The 19,925-nt window shown below is 42.0% G+C and overlaps 1 protein-coding gene across 5 annotated transcripts in view; it reads left to right on the forward strand.

Moving 5' to 3' along the window:
- The window catches only part of DYRK1A (dual specificity tyrosine phosphorylation regulated kinase 1A), a 152,464-nt gene that overhangs the window by 94,525 nt on the left and 38,014 nt on the right, over positions 1-19,925 (forward strand). For all 5 annotated transcript variants that reach the window (XM_086675963.1, XM_086675964.1, XM_086675962.1 and 2 more), the window contains one exon: positions 16,645-16,841. In XM_086675963.1, the coding sequence (XP_086532089.1) occupies positions 16,645-16,841 (197 nt within the window). The remainder of the gene's footprint in view (positions 1-16,644; positions 16,842-19,925) is intronic.

Raw genomic sequence — 19,925 nt, forward strand, 5'->3', positions numbered from 1 at the left:
GCCCGAGTGTGGCCTGCTCCCTAGTCTTGCCTTCTCCCACGGGACATTTGCATGGGCTCTTTACAGAACTAGAGACACTAGAGAACTGGCCTTTCTGTTTTGTGAAACTTGATGTGAAGTCTACTCGTTTTCTCTAGACTCCTGTGTAATTTCCTCTCTCTTCTGCCACAGCCACCCACTGGTCCGTTTTCACTTGAATTCAAGCAGGGTGTGTTTGGGAAGGGGCACGCAGGCTGGGTGCCGCTTCCTGGCCCCTGTTTTCCTCGCCGGTTCAGTTTTTCTTCGCTCCTTTGCAGGGTTTCGGCAGTCTCACTTTTTAGGAGGGGTTTCCATGTCTCTTGAGCACTCTTCCGCTCACTCCTGGCTTCGGGCCTGGCTCAGGGTGGCGACGAGAGTGTTCTCTGGAGGCGCAGTCTGTCTGGCTTTCTTAACGTGTGAACCTGGGAACTTGGGGCCCCTGTCCAGCTGCTTGACTGGAGCTTCTCTCTGTGTAAAATGCAACGAGTGCCATGATGATGCCACCTCGTTTATGGAGCTTCTGGGGGTACCAGGGCATACCGGACCGGCATTTGGCACGGACTGAAAGTTCAGTGAATATTACTACCTTTACTTTCATTACATTTTAAAAATTCTGACTACTCAAGAGTATTCCAGTAAAGGGTCATGGAAACTCGTTTTATCCATACAGTTATTATTCAGGGTACTCTAAACAAAATTTGCCTGTTGGAGAGGTAAAAATGAAGTCTCCTTGTTACTTATTATTGATTGACTTTTTGACTTGCAGTTACTTTTCTCATGTACTTATTCGTTTGTGAGAATTGCATCTTTTGTCCTTTCTGAAGGGAGGGGCATATCTCGGTGTTAATTGTATTACTAGAGAACGTATTAAGGATACCGTAGAATACTTTGGACAGTAATGGGTTCCGTACTGTTTCCATCTGGCATAGAACTCAGGTACAAGTTTTGAGCACTTTGGCACAGCAGACTTGGAAGGAGGAAGACTAATGATGAGCCCTAAAATGATGTATTTATTTGCCACATAAATATATTTTTAGTGAAGGGTTACCTTTTTTTATGTTATTAAATTTTATAACCTCTATCGAACGGTTATTAACAGTTTGCTCAATGCCTAACTTTTAAAGTGTCTTTGGTCAGATGAATATCTTGCCTTTTGGCCATTTTGTAATGGAAAATCCCGTAAATATACAGTGTTTTAATTGGAATCACAAAGCCAAATGATTGCCTCATCGGGTAATTTTAAGTATTATGCTGCAATTCAATATAGGTACCCAAGTACTTAACTAGATTTAAAAATATCTTGTATGTTACAGCTGTTTAGCCAGAACTAAAAAAGAGTGAGGGGTGTGTGTATGGTTCTCTTTTCTGCTTGGGATAGGAGACAGGGAAAGTTTTTTTTTAATGTGTTGGGTTGAGTTTTTGTGGTTTGGGTCGCGCCCCCCCCCCCCCCCCCCCCAGCTGCTGTTGCTGCGCCTGCTTGTGGTATAAAGATCAGGGAACGTTTGAGGCAGCTTTCTTTCCAAAGAAACCTTCTGTGCCTGAAACTTAGTAGCATCTTCAGACATTTCTTAAAATGCCGTGGTTGTGGCATAGTCGAAGGTGATGGGCGGCCTGTGGTAGGTGACGTTCCTGCCTATTTCTATCCGCCTCTTTCCGTGTTTGGGCACAGCAGCTCCTCCTCGAGGGCAAGGCAGCTAAGCAGGCTGTGTTCAGCTTTTTAATGGCTTCATACTATTTCAGCTTTTAGATGCATTGTAATATATAGTTTCTCTTCTTTCTGTACTTCCAGGTTTTTGGAAGGCAACTTTAGTGTGCCTTACGTAGGCCTTGACAAAGTTATGGTCAGGAGATCTGAAGAAAACTGGAACAGGGTGGGAGAGGGCCCATCTCTGGGTAATTCAAGTTTTATATGTATGTGTGTGCACGTGGGTGTATACATAACATTCTAAAATTTTTCTAGGTAAATAGCATTTTACTGTGTTTTTGTATAGATTTTTTTTGAAAAAAAAGAAACAGATTTTAACCACCGTTCTTTAAAGTGCCTCTTTTAAGCTCTCAACAGACTGCTGAGCAGCCTTTTCTTTCTCTGGCAACAGTCTGTAACATTTCACATCCATGGCATCGTACAAGGGAAGGCCTCTGTGCTTTGGATTTACGTGATTGGACTAGATGACGAATTCTATTTCATGTATGAGGAAAGGGACCTGTTTGTTGCCATGCTGCACTTGATGCTTGTGCTAAGGCAGGCGAGCGGAGGGCTTAAATTCTAGTCCAGTGTATGTCAGGATCGCAAGATGAATGTTCCGGATGGATTCCTCATTTTTTTCTGTGTTCTAAATGAATGTGCTATTTGCATGCTATAGAGGAATCTGTAGGGATGTAGAAAGCAGGGCCCGGGACCAGAAGGTTTGACAAAAGTGATTATGAACAGCTTGGAACCTGCACTTACCTGTCTGGATTGTTCCAGTGTTCCCCCTTAGCTATCCCACAGATGACTGACCTGGGAGAAGTGAGGGAAAACCCTTTCTTCTGACTGCAAGTAGGGAGTGGCCTTCGTCGAACGCACTTGTCATGCTGTTGCCAGTCTGGCTGCCCTTTTGCTGTTTGGCGTGCCGGTGACCGCCGCGATAACCTGGCGTAGGTGACTGGAGTTGCCAGACCACAAGTAAGGGTCCCTGAGCTGGTGGGGCCTGTATGAGAGACCACTCTGAGACTGAGACCGATCGTGCTGAGCTGGGGAGGGTCCCTGGTGTCATTCCTCTCACTGGAAGCCACGCCAGGATCTCAGGGTCAGCCGCACCATGTGGTCGGAGCCATAGTTTCTCAGCTTGCTTGGAAGAATTCGTTCTTTGAATATGACTAATAAATTTGTCGATTTGAATGACATCATCTTTGTAAAACACTAGGAGTGTTTGTGGAAGTTGAACTTCCTGAAGGCCCGAGTGGCTGCGGTGAGAGGGTGCCTCCTCCCCTTAAAGAAGAGGCTGGCTTTTGGACCTGCCGTCTAGTCGGGACCTCGGTCACCTGCCCATTTTCTCTGATGTTCGTCTGGATGCTTGGTGGAGCTAGTGTCACAGCTTGTGTAGATCTTCTAGATCTTTTATTTGTTTGTTTGTTTATTTTTTTTAAACATTTATTTATTTTTGAGAGACAGAAACAGAGTGTGAGCAGGGGTGGGGCAGAGAAAGAGGGGGACACGGGATCTGAAACAGGCGGGATCTGAAACAGGCTCCAGGCTTGGAGCTGTCAGCACAGAGCCTGACATGGGGCTTGAACTCATGAACTGCAAGATCATGACCTGAGCTGAAGTCAGACAATTAACCGACTGAGCCACCCAGGTGCCCTGATCTTCTAGATCTTCTCAACAGTGGTTGTGGATGTTTTTCTTAGCGGCTTGGTCTCAGGTTAGCCTGATTGGTTACCCGTCGAATTAATGATATTTTATTTTATTTTATTTTTATTTTATTTTATTTTATTTTATTTTATTTTATTTTATTTTATTTTATTTTATTTTATTTATTTTATTTTATTTATTTTATTTTTTTATACATATATTTTTTAAATGTTTATTTTTGAGGGAGAGAGAGAGACAGAGCATGAGCAGGGGAGGGGCAGAGAGAGAGGGAGACACAGAATCGGAAACAGGCTGCAGGCTCCGAGCTGTCAGCACAGAGCCAGACGTGGGGCTGGAACCCACGAACTGGGAGATCGTGACCGGAGCCAAAGTCAGACACTCAACCAGCTGAGCCACCCAGGCGCCCCTGATGATGTTATTTTAATCCTTGGCTGGAAAGAAACTCCCGTAATTCAGCTCTTGTATATGTGACCAACACACGGGTTTGGTGTGATGGCACTGATATTTCCTGAAAAGGCTGCCTCAGCGGGTCCTGGCTCATTAGCTCTTCCCTTGTGCTGTTACCTGGATTCTGCTAGTCCAGGAGGCATCTTTTTCTGCCCCTCTGCAAGGCTGTCCAGTGAAACATCTAAAATTAAACTTCGGTTAGAAACAAATTCACTTTTTATGTTCTCCCAAAGGATTGGGGTGTGTGGGGGGGGGGGGTAGTTACAGTATTTGTAAATTTAAGACAATTATAAGGCAGCAAGGATCATGTGACTGCAGTCATGAAGATAAACTTTTTTATGGCATTTGCCTCAACAGCATGTTTGTGAACACTTTGTACAAGCGACCGATACTTCAGTTGTTGTGTTAAATACATTCTTTCACATATGTTTTTTCTGGTAAAGTATCTGTTTTCAGTTTTCCAAAAGTTTCGTCACAGTTATTTAAAATCATGTATCAGGTAGTCGTACCTAAAATTCTGCAACTTCTATGTTTAATATATTGCAGCGTATTAATAACCTTCCATCTTGTTCTGGGATTTCTAAATCTTCTAGTGGCAGATTCACTTTACAAACGGCGGGTGCACATTTATGTTTATGACTGTCTGTGCTCTTTATGTTCAACTGCTCGTTTAGTCACTTGGGCAGCACTTCCTTCTGGAGCTTCTTCTGTGTGCTGAGCACTGTTGTAAGTCCCGGGGATTCAGCAGTGAACAAAGCTGGACGAAGGGGGACGTCCTGGTGGGGTTTACGTCTCAGTCCCGTTGCACTAGGAGGTAGACCTTGGGCTTCCGATCACACCACCGGCCACCAACCAGCCACCAGGTTGAGTTACACAGTCACAGATCTTTATTTTCTCCAAGAGGTTGGACTTGATTTCTTAAGAGGTTAATCTCACCTGTTAAGTTTATGTCTAGAGACACTGTATCTTTGTCTACCTGTTTTTTGTTTCAAGACCCCTCCCCCACCTTATTTCTAGAAATTAAAGGATCAAAGGTTACTTAACACCTTGTTTCTGACAAAGCGGGGAAAACTTTTATTTAAATGGGCTGATTATTGATGAAACATTTTTATATTCTGGGTACTGTAAGAAAAAAAATATTGCTTTCTCTACCTGGAATTTTCATGATTACTGATAACCCATAAAATACCAGGAGGTATTATCTGCTTCTTTATTTTTACCACTTAAAAATGTTTTATAATTTTAGAATATTGGGGGCCATATAAATATAAACATATTACATGTTATACCTTGTATGGTGTAATAATTTATGGAATCCAGCAGCTATATTTTGGGTGGCTATTTTCATCTTTTTTGTGTGTGTTCCAGATGCTATTCCTAAAAATAAGTTCTTGACTTCTTATTTCTGCTGCAAGAATGTAATTTGCCTTCTGTAATTGAAAGGGTTAAGACCCGTTTAGTGTAGAGTTAAGTAAGATTTTGTGTGTTCCAGTTGTCTGTCTGTCCATCTGGTCCGTCTTAGTGGTTGCTTGCGAGCTTAGCACGTGCACCCTTAACTTACACGGTGGTGTATTTGCCTTTTATCTGTCCTATACCTGGTGCTGTGGTTGTCATCTGCATGACTTTTGTAAATGATGTAAACTCTACAGTTTGTTGTTATTTTTGCTGTAAACAATGAGTTCTCTCTTAACACTACCGACAAGAAATATCTCTACTATTTGTCTACGTATCTGCCGTTTCTGTTGGTCTTTATTCCTTAGTGTGGATCTCCGTTTCTGTCTGGTGTCATTTTCCTTCTGTGAACTGTGGACATTTTTGGAGTGCCAAGTCTGCTACTGAAGACTTTTTTTATTTTCATTTGTCTGTGGAAGAGTTTTGTCCGCCTTTTGAAGGCTTGTTTTGGTGGATACAGAATTGTAGGTTAAAGGTTTTTTTCTTTTATCATTTTAATTAAAAAATTTTTTTTACTGTATATTTATTTCTGAGAGAGAGACAGAGAGATTGATCGAGATCGTGAACTGGGAAGGGGCAGAGAGAGAGAGAGAGAGAGAGAGAGGGAGAGGGAGAAGGAGAGGGAGACACAGAATTGGAAGCAGCTCCAGGCTCTGAGCTGTCAGCACAGGGCCCTGTGCAGGGCTCGAACTCAATAACAGTGAGATCATGACCTGACCCGAAGTCCAGCGCTTAACTGACTGAACCACCCAGGCGCCCCTTCTTTTATCATTTTAAGATGTTGCTTTGTTTTTTTTTTTTCTGGTGTGCATGGTTTCTGATGAGAAGTTAGTGGTTCTGTATGTGAATGTGTATTTTCCCCCCATTCTGACTGCTTTTATGGTTTTTTCTTCATCAGTGCTTTTAACAATTGAGTGCCTTTGTGTGGGTGTGCGCACATGCTTTTTTTTTTTTTTTTTTTTTTTTTAAAGAGAGAGGGTGCTCACACATGTGAGCAGGGTGAGGGGCAGAGAGAGAGACAGAGACAGAGACTCCCAAGCAGGCTCCGTGCTCAGTGCAGAACCTGACCCAGGGCTTGATCCCACGACTCTGGGATCATGACTTGAGCCGAAATCAAGAGTCAGGCACTCAACTGACTGAGCCACTCAGATGCTCCTGTGTATTTTTATACTGCTTGGGTTGATTGATTTTGGATCTGTGGGTTGATACTTTTCATTGAAATTGGGAAAATTTTCAACTGTTATTTCTTCATAAATTTTCATTCCCCAATTTTTCTCTCCTTTTCTTTTAATACTTCCTCTAGATAGGAATGTTGGCTTGATTTTGTCGTGAAGGTTTTAGATGCTTGTCTCATTTATTATTATTTTTTCCATTGTATTTTATACTTGTTTTCAGTTAGGTTAATTTCTGTTGCATCGTTTTTACATTCATGATCTTCTGCAGTGTTTAATCTGCTGTTTGATCCATCCAGTGAATTTTTCATAGTTTTTCATTCTGTAAGTAATCTGTGCACCCAGCGTAGGGCTTGAACTCATGACATTGAGATCAAAAGTTGCACATTCTACCAACTGAGCCAACCAGGCATCCCCATTTCAATTATTATTTCTAGAATTACCATTTGATTCCTTTTTATAGTTTTCTCTTTATTCAGTTTTGCTGTTTGGGGGCACTTGGCTGGCTCAGAGGAGCGTGCAGCTATTGATCTCTGGGTCATGAGTTGGAGCCCCGTCTTGGGTGTAGAGATTGTTTAAATAAATAAACTTAGAAGATTTGCTGTTTTTTCTTATTTTGTCTACATTTTCCTTCTATTTTGAAGCCTTTGTATGCCTGTTTTTTCCTCTGCCAATTTCATTATTTCTGTCATTTCTGGATCTATAGGTGGATTTGTTTTCCTCCTGAAGCAGGCCTCCTTTTTCTGCTTCTTTGTGTGCCTAGTGATTTTAATTTTTTTAAGTAGGTTCCATGCCCAACATGGGGTTTGAACTCACAACTCAGATTAAGAGTCGCATGCTCTACTGACTGAGCCAGCCAGACGCCCTCTATCTAGTGATTTTTGATTGGATACAGGCATTAGAAATACTAGGTAGTTGAGCTTCTGGGTTTTGTTGTCCTTTGAAAGGTGTTGAATTTTGCCCTGGCAGGCTGCACACTGTCTTCATTCTTGAAGGTATGTTTCAGTGTCTGTTGGGACAGGCAGAAGGCAGCCAGGATGGCTCTACTGCTGAAGCTTGGATGTTTTTTGTGGGGGAAGTCTGCTTTGAATGTCCATGGTGTTTTTGGGTTTCTCCACCCTAGCCGATTGGAGCACTTACGTTTCCTGGTGCTGTGCGAGTTCTAATAGCTGTTCAGCTCCTAGCTCCTGGCGCATGCTTTTTGCCTCGCCTCCCGCAGGGACCTGTACCCAGCACTTGGGCAGCTTAGTATTTGGCCAATGAATCAAGGGGATTTCTAGGTGTAGGGTAATGGAGCTCCTTCTGTGCAGAGCTCCCTCCTTTCTGTGGCCTGCCTTACCAGTTCCAGCCTGGACCTCCCATCTCCATCCTCCCCACTCAGCAAGACCCCTCTGTTGTGTTTGGGCCCCCTCTCCCCACACTGGACTGTGGACATTGTCTCCAGATAGAAAGCCAGAGTGATTGTGGGGCCCCCCAGGTTTGTTTCATTTTTCTCAGGGATCACAGATCTGCACGGCCTGTCGTCTTGGGTCTGAAAACAGTGCTTTTGTGCAACTGCCCAGTTTTGCTCAAGGTGCGTGAGGTAGGTCAGTTACGAGGCATTGATGTGATAGGCTTTTAAAAGTACGTGTTTTTATCCCTATCCCACAGTTATTCTTCACAATTGAATTAAAGTTTCAGACTGAAAAATTTCAACATTTATTTGGATCTTACATGAGCAAATTTGTCGTGTTTGTAGACAACTGAATATACTATTTTGGCTTGAAGGTTAAAGCAAGTAAGTGTGTGTGTGTGTACACGTTATGTATGTACACTCATTTTGTCATGACATATACTGTCCACTAACTAGAAGGGAATAAAAAATCTATTTGTCCTTATCATTAGATAATTTACGGAGCCCTAATGTAGTTTGACTGTATCTTATTTTCATAGTTTTACTTTAATATGTATTTCTTTAACACCTGTGGAGCCATGCAGTGTGCTGTGTGCTCGGGATATAAAAACGAGTAAGAGAAATTGTCGAGCAACAGCTCTAGCCTGTGCGGTGATTAGACTATTCTTTATTTCTGACTCATGAGCCCCTCATTTTAAAAATACTTCTTCCATCCTTACTCCCTTCAGCTCTCTCCCTTCTCAACCATTTCTTCATATTCTAAATATTCCTGATAGATTCAGTTCATTATTTCACTGAACAAATATTTGTTGAATGCAGGCCACGTGGCAGGCACTGTTCTTGGTACTGATGATACCTTGATGAATAAAACTTTTTTCATGGACTCCTATCCAGTTACCCTCTTCATCACAGACATGTGTTTGTAGCCATCATTTAAGTGCAGTCAGCTATTCCTTTAACATTCTTCTCCTTTGTTATGGGTGTGCCTTGTTGCAAATGATCTTGGCACATTTTCCTGCATAATCTTGGTTGCCCTCCCTTCCTTTCTCAGGGGAGTCTGTCTCAGAAGCTTGGCCTCCTAAGAGTTTCCACATTTTGTGGATGTTATAGTTTTAATTAGCTTGAATTGTTTTTGGTCTTTAATACCGTACTTTCTCTTTAAAATCAAATGTGGTTTAAGATGTCACAAGGATGGTCCCCTATCAACGTATTAACAACAAAAGAAATTCAAGCTAGCTACAGGTGGAGCTACTTGTGGGTCTCACATCCGAGATAAATAAATGGCTTTTTTCTTTGCCGAGGGTCTTCTCCTAGGCTTTTCTCTTTGATGTGTGCTCTCTGTGTCCGGCTGCCTGTTTGAGTCTCGCCATCTCCCAGTCTCTCAGATCTGTTCATGGAATGCTTCTCTGAAGAATCACCGCTAATTTCTATAGTGTTATGGTCCCTGGTTTAGGTGTTTGCTGAAACATCGTAACTGGAGTGGAATGAGAAAGCTACTGCTAGTTGTTCTTCCTTTTTCTCCTCCCTCCCTCCCTCCCTCCCTCCCTCCCTCCCTTCCTTCCTGTAAACTACCAACAAAATTTTTATGAAAATTCAAAAACATACTTATGGTAAAAAAGCTCCATATAGTTCAGAAGGGTATAAAAATGCGCACAGGACCCCACTTGCATACTTTTTCCAGCTTCCATATTTGGCAGCAATTTAAAATACTACTTTGGTACTGAACTCCAAATAATGATTATGAAGATAATTTTGAATTAAATATTATAAGACTTGATACTACAGCATGTATTTTGACACATTCTTGAGCTAAAATATTAAAGCTAATTTTTAGTTTAGTTGGACAAGGATTACATATAGTATGGTATAGATAGATGTCACGTTAAACATATGAAATGGCTGTTTTGTAGGCCAGAGGAGGTCTAAGATTAGCAGTTTCCTACGGGTCAGCCTAATACTTTATTAACGTCATAGGATGAACTGAGTCCTTGTTCTTTTTAACATTTGACTTGAAAGGGAAGATGCAGGGGCGCCTGGGGGGGCTCAGTCAGTTGAGCATCTGACTTCGGCTCAGGTCATGATCTCACAGCTCAGCTCGTGAGTTCAAGCCCCGCGTCGAGCTCTGTGCTGACAGCTCAGAGACTGGAGCCTGCTTTGGATTCTGACTCCTTCTCTCTGTCCCTCCCCTGCTCATGCTAGTGCGTCCTGTCTCTCTCTTCTCTTTCTCCTTCAAAAATAAACATAAAAGAAAAGAAAGGGAAGAGGGAAACTTTGGAAAGACTAAAAACCGTGGCGATGGGCCTGATTATAAAATCAGGTAAAGAAGGAATTCTCGTATTAGTTTGTCTTCCTGAATGGAATCTTGTCATAGGAGAAGAATGAATGAATGAATGAATGGATAACTTAAATACTTGTGGCAGGAAATGAAACTTGAGTATCTTTCTGCATTGCACGCATAACAGTTGAACTCAGAAAGGAGACAGCATGTGGCAAACACACCTATATACAGACCATAGTTACGAGGCCCCATCACTGGGACTGTTAGTAGTTGTGATAGATGGTATAGTAAGTAGCTAAAAAAAAAAAGTACTACAAGTGAAAAACATAAAGTGATTTCTTGTTAGTCCATGTTTTGATTACCTACAGCAAAATTTAAAAAGAACATTGGATTCTTTGTCACCTAACATACCACCCTTACGTACAGGAGTGTGTATTAGTGTTTTAATAGTAATAAAAAGCCCCAAATAATTAACCAGGAAGGCAAATCTCTTGGGGGGAAACCAGCCCTATGGTGTATTGTATAGTCACAATTCTAGCTGAGGTTTGGGTTATGTGCCACTTGGATTAATTGGAAATAGCTTTCTTTCATTAAGTTAAGCAGTTGTTTTTTAGATGATGTTCGAAGCCGCTTTGGCATCGTCTGGTGGCCTGTTAGAAATGTAGACCCTCAGGCCCTACCCTAGATGTACTGAATCAGAACCTGCATTTTTAACAAGATTCAGAGGCGATTTGTAAGCACATTAATGTTTGTGAAGTACTGTTCTAGATCATGGGTGGCATTGTCACCTCCAAACAGTGTCACGTTAACCTCTCGGTGCTTGGTGAATTTAATGCACGCAGTTAATCTGTTAATTGATGGGATCTAGATTGAGAAAAGGAAACAGATATTTTGGGAGGATAGTTACAATAATCAGGCAGCAGCTGTCAGTTTCTTTGTATTTCTTTCATAGCTATCTGGATGTCACAGAATTGTCCATCCCTTCCTTAAAGCGTATCCTTGAGTCTGATTGTACTCATGCTGGATGATTTGTTGATATTTCGTGATTGTGAGTATGTGTGCGTAGGTGTGTGTGTACATGCCTGAGGCAACAACAGTATACAAATTAAAGGAGTAATGAGAGTTTGATGAGTCAAGGATGGTAATCTATACTGTAGCATATAAAATAACTGAAAAGTGGGGGCTCTGGGTGGCTCAGTCTGTTAGGTATCCGACGTCAGCTCAGGTCGTGATCTCAAGGTTCATAGGTTCTAGCCCCGCATCGGGCTGTCTGCTGTCAGCACAGAGCCTGCTTCGGATCTTCTGTCCCCCGCCCCTCCCTCAGCCCCACACAGGTGCTCGTTCTCTCTCAAAAATAAACATTAAAAAAAAAAAAGATCTCTAAAAAGTAATAAAATAATTTGTGTGTCTGGGAGGTATAAAAATCTCAGTCCAGCAGAAGGTAAGAAAGGAACATGAAATAGTTGGAGTAGATAGAAGGGTTATAAGTGTACATACATAAATGAAACCCAGGTACATACTGTTTACAAGAGACAAACCTAAAATGTAAGGGAATGGAAAGTTGGCAGCGAAAAGTGGACAAAAGGCATACCACACAAAGAATGAGAAAGTGTGGTGTGGCCATATTAAAAAAGGGAAGCATTATTGGAAATAAAGAAGGGCTGTTTATGATGATAAAAGGTTTTTATTTAAGTTTATTTATTTTAAGAGAGAGAGTACAAGCAGGGGAAGGGCGGAGAGAGGGGGAGAGAGAATCCCAGGCAGGTTCTGCGCCCTGTCAGCGTAGAACCCCACATGGGGCTCGAACCCATGAACCGTGAGATTATGACCTGAGCTGAAGTCTAGAGTCAGACGGTTCCTGACCGAGCCACCCAAATGCCCCAGGATATTTTTAATACACCTCTCTTGCTAACTGATAGAACAAGACGAGAGCAGAAATAGAAAACCCACATACGAGAGGATACTTAATAAAATTAGCAAACTCAAAAGATAGGAGATGGCCTCATTAGCCAGTCCTGAGTTGAAGGAGATAGCACTAGATTTACACCTACATTGATAGAAAAGCTTAGAGGCTGTAATGAAACTTGATGCCAGTGCATATGAAATGTAGACGAAGGAGCCATACTCTTAGAAAAATACAATTTACCAGACATACCAGGAAATACAAAATTTGAATAGTCCTCTTAAAAAAATACAACTTTCAAGTAATTATTAGCTTTTAAACTACCCACAAAGGAAATTCCAAGTCAAGATGGTTTCATCAGTGAGTCCATCACAAAAGGATGATTATGACCAAATTGTGTTCCAGGAAATGCATAGTCGGTTTAACATTCAAAAATCAATCTGTATATTTTACCACATTAACAGTGGATCAGAAAACTCATGTCATTTCAATGGATGCAGAAGAAGCATTTAATAAAATTTAGCATCCATTTGTGAGGGAAAGGTTTTAGCAAACTATGATTAGAAAGGAACTTGATTCATTTGTTAATGGTCATCAAGGAAAAACAAAACCTACATCAACCGCAGTACTAGAGATACCTTGAAAGCTTACTTTCTGAGATTGGGAATAAGACAGGAAAGTAAGTACCTGTGTCCCTCTCTGAGCCCTGCCGGGTTCGAGGGACAGTGGCAAGAAGAATGAGGTGGGGGGAAGAATAAGGAATGGGAAGGCAAAACTACCGTTCAAACGTCCAGAAGTGCTAGTGGCTATGGCAGCCTGTTACACGATGCCGATCAATTCATCATGGCCAGAAATTCTGTCGAGCAGCACTGTTGAAGAGAGACGGTGTGCAGTTTCAACCACAATGCCAACATAGGTTTATTTGTTTTGTGATTTTGGGGAGCTAATTCTAAACCATATACGGACGTGCAGAGGACTACGAATAACCCAAACCATTGCTGAGGAAGTACAGAATTCTCTACTGGATATTGAAACTTGTAAAGCTGGTTCTGGCACAAGGTTGAAGGAAATCTAGGTAGGTCTGTATCCAGTAGAATAGCGTAGAGAATCCCAAACCGGATCCAAGCATGCACGGGCATGTGATTTATGATACACATGCCTTGCAGAGCAGCAGGGAAGGTTTGTCTTTGTAATAATTGGTCCTGAGTCAGTTGAATGTCCATTATGGGGGGGGGGGGGATGCAGCCGAATTCCTGTGGTACACATGCACAGAAATCAAATCCAAGAGCACTGCCCATCTAGATGTGAATGGTGAAAACTCACCTGCTAGAAGATAACAGCATTTCTTGATGACTTGGATATAAGGGAACATTTCTTAAACGGACACCAAAAATACGAATTCTAAAGCAAAAGTTGATAAAATTAGTAGATTGTACTCATCAAAAAAACACCCTTAAGAGAGTGACCATGCAGACCACTTATAACCGACAAAGGGCTCGTACCTAATATGTGTTAAAAATAGGATGTTTTAAATTTTAGAAATGTATCAGGAATAGTCTTTCTTGATAGAAAAATGGAAAAGCAACCTAAGTGGATCTTTAAGCGGCCTTAAATAGATGAAAAGCTGCTCGTAGCCACCAGGAAATTTGTACACGCTCATGTGTTGGTGGAGAGCCACCACATACCTCCAGCAGTGGCTGAGATTAGGAAGACTGAGGGTTCCAGGTGTCAGTGAAGGAACAGAGCAGAAGGGACTTTGATAAACTTCCAGGGGAGAAACGGAGCAATTAAAAACACTACAGAAATTAGAAACTACAGCAATTAGAAGAGCAACAGAACAGCATCTCTGTATGTGCCAAAAGACCCTTAACAAGACTCGTCCTAATGACGCGGTTCATAATAGCTCTGAACTGGAAATAATCCAAGTGTCGGTCGGAAGTAGGACAGATGGGTTACCACGAAGTAACGATCGTGACCAGACTGCAGCTTATAGGCACAACATGAAGTGAACAAACCCACTTATATAAAGTTATAACTAATCTGGGTTTGGAGGTCAAGATAGCAACTTTGGGGTAGAGAGAATTGGGTATTGATTGAGAGGGGTCAGAGAGTGATGTGGGGGGTTTCTGGGATGATGCCCATGTTTCTCCCCTCTCCCCTTTAACAAGTTCAATTGATAATTATTTAAGCTCTATACTAATGATTTTTATCCTTTTTTTGCTATATTACAATAAGTGAGTTTAAATCTAGTATATAATGACACTGGTAGTAGAAGCAGAAGCTAGTATTTTGTAAAGTACCAAGATCCATTATTTGTGCTTTCTTGTGTCTTATTTTTTGAAAACTTCATAATAAACCTAAGGGAATAGGGTTAGTGTAATAATATCTCTGTTTCATAGATAGGGAAGCTAAGACCTAGAGTGGTTAAGTAACTTGCCTTTCAGTGCCTTAGTGTTTTTACTGTTTATAAGAGCTATTTATATATCAAAGAACTTAATCCTATTTATATATATTTAAATTTATTTATATTCCTTCCCAGTTTGTTTGGTTTTTGTATTTTTGTCATGTAGATGTAAAGCCTCCTTTTCCCCCCATTATTTGACATTTAGGTTTCCGTGTTTTTTTGTTTTTTTTTTTTAAATGGTTGCGGACAATACCAGGATAAACATTCTTCCGTGTCTTTGTGCACGTCATCGATTATATCCTTAGGCTAAATTCCCAGTTTTGTTTTGTTTTTTTAGCTGAACAGAGTTGTTCCATGTATCTGAATGGACTGTATTTTTTTAGTATGAGTAATGAAATGTTTAGAAAATCACCCCATCTATCATGATAGTGGCATTGTCCTTTCACTTATTCAGCAACTGTTTATTGATCATGCCCTGTGGGTCAGTTAAGGACCTCAGGCTGTAACGGAGGGGACAGAAGCTAAGGTCTAAGAGCCGTGCCAAGGCAGGTTATGTTCCAGTTTCAGTAATGGGGAGAGGACTCAAGGTTTGCTGCTTCGAAGAGTCACTCTAGCATTTTACTGAAGGGATCCAGAGCTGCAAATGGGCAGAATAAAGACAAAAAAGAACTCGTGGGGATCTGTTGTAGTCCTCTGAGTGAGACAGGGGTTCATGGAGATGAAGAGAGGGGCTGTATTTGAATGTTCTACGGGAGGTGGAGGCAGCCAGATTGGGCAGCTGTTTGCCCGAGGCTGGTCTCTGGGGGCAGAGAACTCTGACTGCAGGAGCTCTGGTTCCGGGTGACTGGGTGGAAGGTGGTGCCGTGTGCTCTGGTGGAGCAGAGAAGTGGCACTTGTGTTTGGAGGGCGCCGAGCTTTGCTCTCTCCGGTTTGGGGAGTCTAGGCGACCGTCAAGGAAGAGGCTGTTCGCCCCGCCAAACGGGTGCTGTTCCCACCAGCCATTACCGCACGGCACAGGGCAGCATCGTGGCCGGTGTGGGCCGTTCATGAGCCGCCAGAGCTGTTCCGAGTATTTTACACACCGTCCCCACAGCCTTTGCACGTTTGCTGAAATGAGGTGTGCAAGGCCACGCGGTCGAGGAGCGTGGAGCTCAGGTTCCAAAGTGCAGCAGCCTGGCCGAGCGTCCGGGCTCTTTACCGTGGGGCCTGCGCTGTTGTAGGTCTCAAAAACAGTACTTGAGGAAAAGTACCCAGGTGCTGAACGACATGGCCTGTCGTCTGGTTGGAGTTAGCTGGTTTGTTCAGGAAGGCCAGCACGGGAATTCTGGGCCCTCGGTTTGTTGGCCAGGGTTCGGCGCTTCACCTTTTGGCTTTCGTCTGAGATTACAAGTGTGGTTAAATTTAAGAAGAAACGTCTTCTTTTCAAGGAAGAATGAACTTTTATTCGCCAGCTACCCAATGCTTGTATGGACCAAGTGTTCATTTTCCATTTCTACCGTGAAAATCATGACCGTGGTCCCAGCCTTACCTGTGGGATGATTATTGGCCGTTCGTACTCGCGGGGAGCTTGCGGGGTCTGGATCCTCTCGGGACTGTGTCGGAAGAGTTGGAGGAACCCAGCATCCTGTGAATTTGTATCTGTGTATTTGTATGCTCGGGTGTTAATGACCCGTGTCGGTGGTGAGCACCTTGAGGACAGATCTTTCACTTGGTTTGGGGGATGCTGGAATATCGATCGCGTACACCCGGTGGGTGCGAAGCGGCATCCTAGGGGCGTTCCTTTGAATTGGTTTCTGTGTCTACAGCCACAGCACCCTGAACACGCCCGATCTCGTCTGAGTTAGTTTCTCTGGAGCTGATCCACTGGAGAGGCCCTTCTCAGAAAATCAAAGATTACTTACTTAACTCAAAGGTCTCGATGGAAACCTCCTATGTGAAAATAAGTATTAAGGGTTGTTACTCCTAGTGGTTTATGAAAAGACAAGATTTTCTCTTACCACAGATTTATAGACACCTTAGTCACTGTATTTTATCCCATTGAATCTAGAACTGTTGTGTTGAGTATAGTTATTTGTTTGCAGTGTGTGGTTTTAAAAACTTTTACTATTACTGAAACTCCCAAATCCTAAGGTCCATGTGGAGAGGACTGTCATCTAGGTCAAAGGATGGGGACACTGGGATATAAATACATCCTTTCAACCTCACTTACTGTCTTCTCGTAGGAGGAGAGACTTCAGCATGCAAACCTTCATCTGTTCGGCTCGCACCGTCATTTTCATTCCATGCTGCTGGCCTTCAGATGGCTGGACAGATGCCCCATTCACATCAGTACAGTGACCGTCGCCAGCCAAACATAAGTGACCAACAGGTTTCTGCCTTATCTTATTCTGACCAGATTCAGCAACCTCTCACTAACCAGGTAAGTGCGTGATGTTTCAGAAGTGATTTGCTGGGAGTGTGGTAGAATGGTAAATAGGCAAAAACGGCTTGACGGTTTTCACTTTTTCGTGCCATACGCGAGATTCTGGATTGACGAGATAGGATGTCAGGAAGTTTGCATTCAAGTTTGTCAGCTTTTTCTTTTTTCTCTCTCTTCCACTCGATTAAAAAACACTTATAAACCAACCATAGCCACATTCTCTCCTTCTGTAATAGGGAGGGGAAAAGTTCATTTTAAAGAATGTCTGTTAAAATAAAGAAACTGAGAGCTTATTTTTATAGAAAGGTGGTTAAGGAGAAGAATATAAGTTAGAGGAAAACAGGTCAGATTCCAAACTTAAGCAGAGCGGATTTTATGCCATTATAAACAACTTCAGCGCGCAGGCATTGCAATAAATATGAAACTCCTTAAAATAGAGAAGAGAAAAATGTAATGCAAATTAACCGCACTGGTCATTTTAATATTCAGACTAGAGATTTCAGCAGTTGTTTATAAAATGGACAGTATAACAGAATAAACGCAGAAATCTCTTGGTATGCACACATATACGTGTGTGTATGTACGTGTGTGTTTTGCATATTTCCTGAATTAACTGCATTCACTACATTGATTTTTGATTTGGGGAGAATTTTTGTAATGACTATAGTTGTGGTAAAGTTTCTTTCCCCACTTAGATGGAGGGTGTGATGACCACTGAAAAAGGCCCTTAGGAATTTGGGTTGCCCCTGTTTTTTAGGCCTTTTAATATATCAAGTGATGATCAGAACCTTGGGAAATTTCAATATATTTCTTACACTGGATTATTTATTTCTAATTCCATAGTATGTGGTTTTAATGAGCACCTGGCTCCAGTTAAGTAACATCATGATGAGGGGACACCCTTGTATGTGTTATAAGAAGAATTTTGTCAACAGTTGAGCTGGCTTTACATTCATAAAATATATATAGCATGTGAATAACATTCATAGTTAAGACGAATTATGGCAAGACTTAAGAATTTGTTTTACGCAGTAAGTTGAGAAGTTGCGTGTTTGAGAATTGGAGCGTGTGGTCCGAGTGTTCAAACTTGGCGAGTGTGTACCAGAAGACAGCTCTGTGGTACATCCAAAAAATAGTAAGAGCACAACGATTCGTTTGCATTGTGCAAGCTGACCCTTGAACAACATGGGCTTGAATTGCGCAGACCCACTTAGGTGTGGATCTTTTTGATACGTGCAGCCCGGTACCGTGAATGTATTTTCTCTTCCTTAGGATTTTCTTAATAGCGGTTTCCATTCTCTAGCTGACTTTGTTCATAGTAAGAATAGAGGGCATAATATGCAAAATATGTGTTAATTGTTTATTGGCAGAGCTTCTGGCTGACAGTAGGCTAATCAGTGACTAAATTTTTGGAGAGTCAAAAGTTATGTGTGGATTTTCAACTGCACAGGGAGCGTGGCTAGTGTTCCTGACTCCCACGTTGTTCAGGAATCACCTGTACTCTTAAGAAACAGAGTATGTTTGCATTCATTTTCTCACATGTTCAAAAGCAGCCTGTCAGGCAGGGTGCCTGTTTTTATTGTTTTCCAGCCAAAGGGCCTGAGCTCCCACCTGTGACTTCTCCAGGTGTTGACGCCGTAGACTTGGGGGTGCAGCCCAGGTTCTTTCTTCTTAGACACGGTGCCCTTTCTGTTGTATGACACCTGGCATCTATGGAGGGCTAGAAAAAATTCTAGTCCTTTAGTTGTAGTAGGTAATTGTAGTAGGTAATTCGGTCCGCACAGCACCTGTTTTGAGATACAACTGACATCTTATTTGTGGGTTATTTTAAAGTCAGAAATAATTCACTTAATATTTCTGTTTTTTAGTTACAAAATGTTTTTAAAGGATTCATATGATGTAAAAAGACTGTCTTTTTAAATTTTTATTTATTTATTTTTTTTAATTTATTCTGAGAGAGAGAATAGGAGAAGCAGTGAGAGAGAATCCCAAGCAGGCTCTGCTGTCAGTGTCACTGTCAGTGCAGAGCCCAGTGTGGGGCTCGAACTCCCGAACCGTGAGATCACGGCCTGAGCCGAAACCAAGAGTCGGATGCTTAAGGCTGAGCCCCGCCGGGCGACCCAAAAAGGCTGTCTTTTAAATAACAGTATTCAGCCAGGTATTTCTACCATAGTCCAGAAATTTCTGAACCTAATCAGGCAGATGAGAAGAGATTTTTCTTATAACTGAAGCGTAAAACACTGAAACTGTGGGCTGGTGTAGCATATGGTCTGCAAGTACTAAGACAGGGGCCCGGGGTCTTGACTCACGTAGTTGCAGGAGGTGGCCCTTCTGTCTGCTCCTTGAATGTATGATGGGGACCTTAGACTACACTGCTCTAAACTTACCTCTGGCTGTAAACTTGGATAATTTTATTATTTGATTTCTGTTGTTTCTTGTTAACATCCTAGTTTGTTTGTTTTTAAGGTTTATTATATAAGTAAGTTGAAATGAACTAATAACTTTAACGTTTTATTTCTGGTTATGCCAGTGGTGTGTTTTATACAGGTTTTTAAACAGTTTTGTCCAAAAGGTAAATTCAGGAAGCAAGAGAAACACAGTAAAAGCAATTGTAGAAAAGTATGCTTGGTGTTGGGATTGCTGAGTCCCTTTGTGCTGTTAGAATTTTCACATACCTTGCACAGTCCTCAGACTAGACTAAGGTATGCCCTACCTGTGCTTTTCAGCTGTTTCAGTAGCTCTCAAAACAGCAAGAAAGGCAGAATGTGGGTTTCTAGTTCTTCATTCTATATGAAACTATGAGGTAAATATAAATAAAATGGATGGAATAGGTATTATTAAGCTAGAAGACAATTTTTAAGTAACGTCCTGGAGCTTACGCTGTGTAATCTTTTCAGGAAAAAAACAGTTTGAGCTCTCAGAACTGATTTAAGCAGGAGATGCACACTATGCTTTCCTGAGCTTTGTGATCTGTGTCTTTGCCCAGAGGGGTCCAGGAGCTATGAGCCCTGGGGGTGTGGGTTTCTCCGGCTCCAGGGAAGAAGGGAGCTCGCTCCGGTCCTCTCTGTGCTCCTGGCTTTTGTG

Source organism: Puma concolor, chromosome C2 (assembly GCF_028749965.1).
Source record: "Puma concolor isolate L17-30 chromosome C2, mPumCon1.1.hap2, whole genome shotgun sequence".
NCBI classification, from domain to species: Eukaryota; Metazoa; Chordata; class Mammalia; order Carnivora; family Felidae; genus Puma; species Puma concolor.